Consider the following 9,526-nt stretch of genomic DNA (forward strand, 5'->3'; position numbering starts at 1 on the left):
AGCGCAGCTACGCACGGTGCTTGAGCCTAGAGGTCATGAGGTAGCGTGAGTAGGAGACCTCAGAAATCCCCATCTGCCCTATTGAGAAAGAACTGTCCTCTTCCTTTGAATTTCAGACAAAGCATGCAAGAGGATTTGCATTATGCGAAATCTAGTAATTTATTCAAGGTTTGTGTTGTCAAATTCACACGGAATGCATTTTAATGCTGTTTTTAGACAAACTATAAATGTAGTTACATTTAAATTACACATTTGTGAACAATGGATTATAAAGCAATGATTTCAATAAAACCAAATATGGTAAACGCCAGTGATTCCGGAAATGAGAGACAACTCAAAATTGTCCGTATTCATTTGTTTAATTAATTACAAATGAAACACAATGTTTAGGTGTTTACCATTGGTCCTACGTCAGACCAGTTCAGTATCCGTGTAAGAGATCAGTCTAGCTCTAGAAATAATTGGTAATGTTTAAATGTATTAACAGGCAAAACAAACAACAACACAGTCAGGAAAAAATATTATTGTTCGTAAACTGGGAATGGCATACGCACACAGTGTCAATAGCGCATAAAACCGTTTCTACAAACATTGGGAAGTGTCGGTTAATCTACGAATGTTATGGTTTCTTATTACCCCCGTCGCCATATTGGAAAACCCTTCAACCCAGTGACATCATAAAAGCGTGTTCTTCCGTCCAACGCTGTGTGGAGCTGCTACAGCTGAATGTGAACTGTTAAGGAGACAAAGCAGCGAAGTAATACCCACTCTGGATCAATCGAATGTGTCATATTTAACTGTTTAGTAACCGAAACCAATTCAATAATACAGCAAGACTTCAAGGTACGTATACTATGTTGCTGTAATAGGATTTCAATGGGTCTCTTTTTAAACCAACGTCGTCGTAAGTATTGTGCTGATTCGGTTGGTCCGTGTGGTTCTTCTGTTCTATTGCCAGGGCAGGATCTGGTTCTGCCTTACCAGGTTATTTGTGTGTGGCCTAGCTAGCTAGCTGTTGTCTCGAACAGAGTCCGTCCTAGATTGAACACTGTCCCCAATTTGTAAATTGACTAATTGTATACGTTTTATTGGTGTGAAAAGTGTAGTCGTTAGTGTAGTTGTTATGCTCTCAGATTTGTTTTAGAAACCCATGTGACTGAAGTGTGCATGGATGTTTGTTTTTGTGTAACGACGTAGGTTTAATGACATAGCTAACGTTAGTTAGCTTCAGACTCTGACGTTGCTAACTTGGCTGGCTAGCTGTCCAGCTTACAGTAAAATCTGTAATCTGTTAAAATCATAGCTACCTGTTAGGGTTAACAATAAACAACACACAAATTTACCTCACATTATTAATTGAGCTAAGTAGCCAAAGTTACTTAGCTAGTTACTATTTAAAAGCAAATTCATGTCAAACATCTTATCACTGGATGTTGCTAGTAAGATAGCTAATTGCGCTACCCGGAAAAGTTAGCCAGCTAATTTATGAGCTAACACGAAGCTGGATCAGGAAATAAGGTTCAGTACAGACTGTTATAGCTACTGGCTTTATCACAAACTAAGGCTACAGTACTTATAGTAATAGCAGATACCTAGCTGTCTGTCAGTCTTATAGGTTAACCTGCTAGAAGTTGGGCAGTATCTTGAGTAGTAAAACAATACAAGTATTCTTTCGTCCACATGCCAGTTAAGGTTATGATTTAATAAATGGTGAAATCGGATCATCTTTGTCGCTAGTGGATACGATATGGTTAAAACATTCATGATTGTTAGCTCACGGGCTGAACTCATGAATAAAGATTGTTTATCTAGGTTGTATTATTTCTCTAGAAACATTCCTCAACGTCCCTGGTAGTTAAGTACAGTATACCGTTTCATTTAAAGCATTATTTCTCCCAAACATTTTTTACTTACTATGGCACCTGTATCGTTTAAACAGGTTATTAATTTGATAAACATTAACAAATAATTTTGTATCCTATTGTGTTCTCTACATTTCGTTAAGTGATGCACCAAAGTTAAAAGGATTCACCAAAATGGAAACCAATTAGATTTAAATTGGTTGGATGGTGGGTCTCAGTGAGACTCAGAGCACCATCAAAGTCACTAGTTACAAGGCAGGCATAGGCTAGTATAATTTCACACTACCTACAATGCATTGCTAATATATTAGTGATGGCAATACATCTGATGCAGTTCTGTTTATCAAGATATTTGCTTGGTATGCACATTTTTTTCCCCCCCTTTGCTGCTTACTCTCCATTGTCTTTGAATGGTGAGCATACATGTTTTAGCACAGATTGATTCAGTTGTTTTCTCATGTCATATTTTTCTGCAGAAAGTATAGCAAGTAATACAGGACATTAAACCACAATAGGCTACATCTAAAATTCTGAGAATCCCAGTACATACTGTATAGGCACACATGAATAGAGATTCTATTGTAAGGTCCTTGGCAATTCTCTGCTTAAAGCCTAGCTACATACAGTAGCTACATGTTATATGAAACAATATGTTACACCACATCATTATACTGACATTTTGATGCATGAAATAATTAATGAAATAAAAATGAGAACCATACAGCACATCTAGACCGGGCAACTGACACAAAGCACGCAGCTGATGCTACAAGGGACAAAAAAAACACAGGTATCATTAGAAACTGTTCCTATAGAGGAATGTGGGCCCTGTTTAAGGATCCAGTCTGGTTCTTTCAGATGATTTGGAAAGACATTCCAGAGATTGGGGGCAGTTGAGCTGAAAGCCTTATCCCCAGATGGAACAGAGCTTGGTCCTGGGTGCAGGCTGTCACTTGACCTGAGGGTGAGGATGGGGTTACAGAGGGAGAGCATTTCTTAATACGCAGTGGCATTGCCATGACTAAACTGGAAAGTTAGCAGTAGGATTTTCAATTCAACCTGGAATGAGGCTGGGAGCTAATGCAGAGAAGCCTTCAGGGTGATTTGATGTTGTTTCTACAGATCTGTTCTGGATGTATTGCAGTTTTTAGTACCCCTGCCATGGATCCAGTTGATTATTTTACACAAGTATATCAAATTTCTAGAGAGGGGCTTTATACTAATTTTGAAGTTATGATGAAATGCTCAAACACTTTTCATACAATGAATGGATTTAATTGGAACAAACTCCCTCTGGTGGTGATTTACTGATTGTGAACCCCACAAGAAAGGCTGTGATTGGTTAAGGACCAATACATTCTGTTTCTATGCATACAAAGGGTATACTGAAACAGTAATATTCATGTACATTGTTGTACATATAAAGACCATTACATCCAAAGACAATTTCTCTTATGTCTACAAAAATTCTGTGAGATGGTTGCTTTGATTGTTTGCAATTTAAAATTATACAATACACTTTCTCAGGATATACAAATGCCAGGCAAGCAATATTAGCAGTTTATAAAGGTTTTCCGGATTAATCAGGGAGTTATTCCCAAGGCAATGCCTGTTAACAGTTCCATTTGAATCAATGCACTTTAACTACCCATTATTATATGGGGGGAAAATACTCTTGGATACAGCCTGTTGTATTCAGGCATAGCCAATATTTCTGTGTTTACCAGCCTAGTGTTTGGTTTGCAACTGTTGGCATTTGTCTCAAAAACCTGCTGTCTGCTTCTTCAATTTGGCACCTACCAAATTATTTTTTTTAAGTCTTTTTAACCTGTTTTTCTCCCTCAATATTCTGATTTCCAATTTGTGATTAATGCCCTTCTTTATTGCAGAAACTCGTTGAAATCGGGACAGTCTATTTGTCTTCCGTAGCACATCCAATGCCGAACTGGTACTTTGCACGCTGTTCGCTCAACCAGAATGTTTCAATCAGTTATTTTTTTACAAAAAACATTAGCATCCTGGTCAATCCAACATATGATAAAGACACAGCATGTACCTGGTTTGTAGTTGACATGGTAGCCACTATCAAGTTGTCTTGTCCCCCTACATGTCATTCATAATAGACAGTTACACTTTCCACAAAGGAATGTGAGATGTACACAAGGTTTAGATGCAAGGGGATCTGTGTTCATGGCCTTACTAGTGATTTGCAGTCCACAAACGATTCATTCTTTTAAAAAATACCCTGCCGTTCACAAACCTTGCACATCACCCTTTGAGCTTTTAAGGAAAATACTTCAGTCCAATAGTTGCAGCTGTAACTAAACCTTGTCTTAGTTCTCAAAGAGTACTCTATTTGTATGTCCAATGCGGTTATACATGTACCTATTACAAAGCACACTTTTACAAGTGTTAATCACTAAGCTTCCTATTTTGTATTATTGTATTACTATCTTGTATTTAGGATCACAACTCAAGTTATCGTTTGCCGGTAGGGGGTCCTCAGTGCCCTGGGTGTTACTGACTCATGAATTGAGTCAATATTTGTTCTTTTCATTTAATTATTCAGTCAGCAAATAGGTGATTTTCCTGTCACTCGCAAACCATTTGGGACCCCCCGCCCCCCTTCTAATTGATATACATGTTTGTGATACAATATTGCAATGTTTTTGTCATTAGCTGATGTTTCAATGTTTGTTTTGACGTCAGATTTTCACTTGTCTCATTTCAGATCACACTACAAGAGTTGGAGATGTCTCTTAAATTGTCAATGGAGAAAATACCACAAACTTGTTCCTTCTGCCTGAAACGTTAGCTTGAGGAATGCATACACATCCATGATTCATGAACTTTTGCAAGTTTCATGCGATAAATTTTGATTTCCCTCGCAGAATATTGGTCGGTTAAGATGGACGGAGAGAAAGAACTCTCTCTTAAGAGTGAAGATGTAGTAGACTCTGAAACAAATGGTATAGAACACAAGAAAAGAGAGGCCAAGGGAACATGTCTTAAAATCGAGGGTCAAGATGGCTATGTGTTTAAGTCATACAGCATTAACCCCCATGACACTGCAGATGCAAAAAACACCACTTGTCCTTCTACTACACTGGCTAAAGACTCTTCCATTGTGGTATCAATTCAGGGGGAAGAACAAGACAATTTACCTATTACTCAGGTCGATGGACAATTACAAATTGAGTCTGTCAATAAAGCCAATGAGGCATGTGACAAAAATGATTCTCCTAGGCCTACTTCTCCAGCCACTTCAAACAAAAGCCTATGTTTAAACACTGAGGTAAAGATAGAAAATGACACGTCTCAACATATCAAGGAAGAACAGGAGGATCCAAATATTTTAGAGGGGGCCCAAGAGGATGAAGGGTTATTGTATGATGGCTCTGTAGGCCCCTTTGTTACTAGAAACAATATGGAGGACAATACAGATGATTACAATAGTATGCTTAGTGGATACACAAGCACTCTTTATGATGTTGCGATGGATGCCGTCACCCAAAGCCTATTGTCATCCATTAGGAATCCCGCTAACGCTAATCCAAGAAAGAAATCTCCTGCATGGAACCATTTCTGTATTTCTCCACGTGATAGTACCAAAGCAATCTGTATGTACTGTATGAAAGAGTTCAGTCGAGGTAAGAACGAGAAAGACCTCAGTACAAGTTGTTTAATGAGGCACGTACGAAGGGCTCATCCCACTGTGCTTTTACAAGATGGTGACCTCTCCTCAAATACTCTCACTGCTTCTGTTGCCTCATCCTTAATACCTCCCTCAAACTCACCAAATAATGCAGATTTGGCAGCTAGCATTGCTACTCCCACCTCACAAAAGAACACTTCACCGTCCACCTCTTCAGCAGAGGGATCTGACATATCATCCAAAGAAGTGTTACCAAAACTAGAACCAAAACTAGAAATAGTTGCCAAAAATGACACTGGCACAGTCTCATCACATTCCGACATCCATAATGAAGAAGCCATGGATGGAGTAGGTTCTGACCGCCTCATTGCAACTCCTAAGAACTCAAGTTCTCGTAGAAGATCAGCTGTGTGGAAGCATTTCTACCTGTCACCTGCTGACAGTTCCAAAGCAGTATGTATACACTGCATGAATGAATTTAGCAGGGGTAAAAATGGAAAGGACTTGGGCACTAGCTGTCTGATTCGCCATATGTGGAGGGCCCACAAAGAAATTGTAATAGAAGAAAATGGACAAGGCTCAAGCATTCCACCGCCATATACAAACCCACCAACACTGCTGTCTCGCATTCAACTTCAGCCTGACTCCATATTGGATATTAAAAAAGAAACCCCCTTTGTGCCATCTTCCCCAGAAACTATGTCTAACGAAGTGCCCCATAATGAAGAGGAAAGCATGGATGTAAAGTTGGAGTCTGATGACGCAATGAACCAATCAGAACAAGAGTCCTCCCTCAATCTCTCCTTTAGACTTCATGGTGAAGACGTACATCTATCCTCCCCGTGTGACCTGTCAATAGAAGGTTCAGGTCTAAAAGAGGACATGGCAAGTTCTATTTTCCAACAAAACAAAAAAATAATGAAACGGGTTAAATCTGAAGTGTGGCACCATTTCATCGTCTCCCCAGTGGACCAGCTCAAAGCCCTCTGCCGATACTGCCCCTGTGTCATTAGCCGGGGGAAACGTGGAGACTTTGGAACCAGCTGTTTAATGAGGCATCTAATGAGAAGGCACCCTGATGTCCTCAGAAACCCAAAAAGCACATATGATAAGGACGACTCCTCCCCTCATCCCTACCGGACTCTCTCTGCCACTGAGGTTGGAACAGCCAAACTGACTGGCAGCCCTGCAAGAGAGAAAAAGCCACACAACTCTGTGTTTAGTAAAAAGACATCAAAACTGTGGAATCATTTTTCTATTTCCCTTGCTGATCCCACTAAGGTGGTTTGTTTGCACTGTAGCCGCACAATAAGCCGGGGGAAAAAGACGACAAACCTTGGAACTAGTTGCTTATTCAGGCACATGCAGAGATTTCATGGGCATGTTCTTGAAAGCAACAGTACTGTCTCAGGTGATGTGCAGTCTGCTGAAAATCATGTTAAACAAGAACTTGCTGACACTTCTGTGTATGAAGAAAACTGTCAAAGATTTGATCAATACCACCCAGTTGCCAAAAAAATCACCAAACTCATAACAGAAATGCTTGCACTGGATCTTCAGCCATCTGCCCTAGTAGAGAATACTGGTTTGAACAGATTACTGGAGTACCTTCAACCTCAGTATTCTCTACCCTCCTCTTCATATTTCACCAGCACTGCCATACCAGACATGTATGAGAGGGTGAAGGAGGTTGTTCTTACACACCTTAAAGAGGCTGACAGTGGGATTGTCCATTTTACAACGAGCATCTGGGTTACCAGTCAGAATCGGGAATATCTGACTCTTACTGCTCACTGGGTTTCGTATGAATCCTCCGTTAAGCCTAAGGGTCATGACTTCCATTGCTCTGCTCTCCTCAGTGTATCACAGATAGGGTGTGACCATGACATGCTCAATATACAGAAGCAGCTTGAATACCTCTGGGACACCTGGATCAGCTCCTGTGGGCTGAATAAAGGATTCACTGTAACCGACAACAATACCATCGCAAACGTTCTGGAGGACAATGACCATGTCACCGTGCAGTGTTTTGGACACACCATAGACCTCATTGTGAGCGAAGCCATAAAGAGTCAGAGAATGGTCCAGAACCTTCTAAGCATTGCTCGGAAGATCTGTGAGCGTGTTTATCGCTCAGACAAAGCAAAGGAGAAGTTGGCCGAACTTCAAAAGGTTTACCAGCTACCTGAAAATGGCCTCGTCCAGGACGTTCCCTCAAAATGGAAGACCTCTTTTTTCATGCTTGAACGTCTGGTGGAACAAAAGAAAGCAGTTGACGAGATGTCGATAGAGTGCAACTTCAGGGAAATGATCAGTTGCGACCAGTGGGAAGTGATGCAGTCTGTGTGCAATGCGTTGAAGCCATTTGAAGTGGCCTGCAGGGAGATGAGCAGTCAAACTGCCACTCTAGGCCAAGTCATACCACTGATACACATCCTCAACCGGAAAATAGACATGCTGTTTGACGAGACAATGGGCATCGATAACATGCTTAAGTCTCTGAAGGAAGCCATGGTGAGCCGGATGTCTTCGACCCTACACGACCCAAGGTACACTTGGGCGACAATGCTGGACCCACGGTACAAGACTTCCTTGTTCACGGAAGAAGAGGCGGAGCAATGCAAGCAGGATCTCATCTCAGAACTTGAGGTGTCCCTGCCTACCTCAGTTGAGAAAAAGCTTTCACTATCCAATGGATGTTGTGGAGAGGTACCAGCTTCATCTAATGGCTCTCCCTCAAACAACAAGGACAACCTCTGGGCGCTCATGGACGATATCAGACACAAGATCAAACAGGAGGACAAGCCTAAATCATCAGAGCTGGCAGTGTTGGAATACTTGGATGAGGACATCCTTGATCAAAGCTGTGATCCACTTGATTATTGGAACCTGAAGAAGTTACTGTGGCCTGACCTTGCCAAAGTAGCTGTCCGCTACGTGGGCTGCCCTCCCAGCGTTGTTCCTGCAGAGACCCTATTCAGCACAGCCAGTGTGAACTGTTCTCTGAATCAGCCCAGGCCATTACTAGAAAACATGGAGGGGCTTCTCTTTCTAAAGGTCAACCTACCCTTAATTTATTATCAGTACTGATTAAACCCATTGCTTATGAGGAGCTCCTTATTAAGGACCTATTCATATAACTGTGAAATGACTTTTAGATTCAGGGGTAATAAAATGAGAATAGATAATACACTGAGGTTCATTTTTCAAAACATAAGAGCATTTGGAATTGTAAATGAGGGTTTTCTTACTTGCATTTTATGTGTACTACTGTTGAAACACTTTAGAACTGACATCAGTCCAAGACTCAGTGAAAAGTGTGTCAGGGAGGGAGGGGTATCTAGCTGTAGGGGTTGTAAATATATATTGCTGTATCTTGATTTTTATTTTTTAATGTCAAAGTTGTCTTTTCTTGCTACTTGTGCCTTATCCAAACTACTTCAGGTCAAAATGCTGTAAATAATTTTTCTGATGCGCAAATTAAGTCGTTCAATTTAAATGGCTTAATATATTAGAGAAAAAAGTTTGTTTTTTCTAAATGAACACATGGCCCAAAAATAAATGCTGTGACTGAAAGATGTTTTAAGTTTATTATATTATTTAATTCTTTCATTGTGAATTTGTGGCTCATGGTACTGTCGATTAGAAATAGCTTTTTTACTTGTTGAAATTATTCTTAATATTATGTAAAACAATTGCTGTATTTTTCAGAATTAACAATTAGTTTGAAATGTCTCTTAAGCACAATTTTAAGTTTATTTTCAAGGGATTAAATTATGGGTTGTTGTCAGGATAATGTACTGTACATTTTTATAAATAATGATTTCTGAACTTGATTTGATAAATGTGTAACAATTCAGACTGGAACCATTAAAATGTTATGGTCATTTGTAAATAAAGGTTTTCCTTTATTAAACGTGGTTGCTATTCATGATGTATGTATTCTGCAGAAGAAATATGTTCAGTAGGGGAGATTACTTGTTTCAATCCATTTTTGCAAGCCATGTTG

The 9,526-nt window shown here is 40.0% G+C and overlaps 1 protein-coding gene across 1 annotated transcript; it reads left to right on the plus strand.

Annotated features, from left to right (window-relative positions):
- The first annotated feature begins 635 nt into the window (after nt 1-635).
- zbed4 (zinc finger, BED-type containing 4) lies at nt 636-9,417 on the plus strand. Its single transcript, XM_010887115.4, has 2 exons — nt 636-843; nt 4,594-9,417. Exon 2 carries the CDS (start codon nt 4,771-4,773, stop codon nt 8,605-8,607), a length of 3,837 nt encoding a protein of 1,278 aa, XP_010885417.2. The 5' UTR covers nt 636-843; nt 4,594-4,770; the 3' UTR covers nt 8,608-9,417.
- Nucleotides 9,418-9,526: the final 109 nt, after the last annotated feature.

This window comes from Esox lucius, chromosome 23 (assembly GCF_011004845.1).
Source record: "Esox lucius isolate fEsoLuc1 chromosome 23, fEsoLuc1.pri, whole genome shotgun sequence".
Lineage (NCBI taxonomy): Eukaryota > Metazoa > Chordata > Actinopteri > Esociformes > Esocidae > Esox > Esox lucius.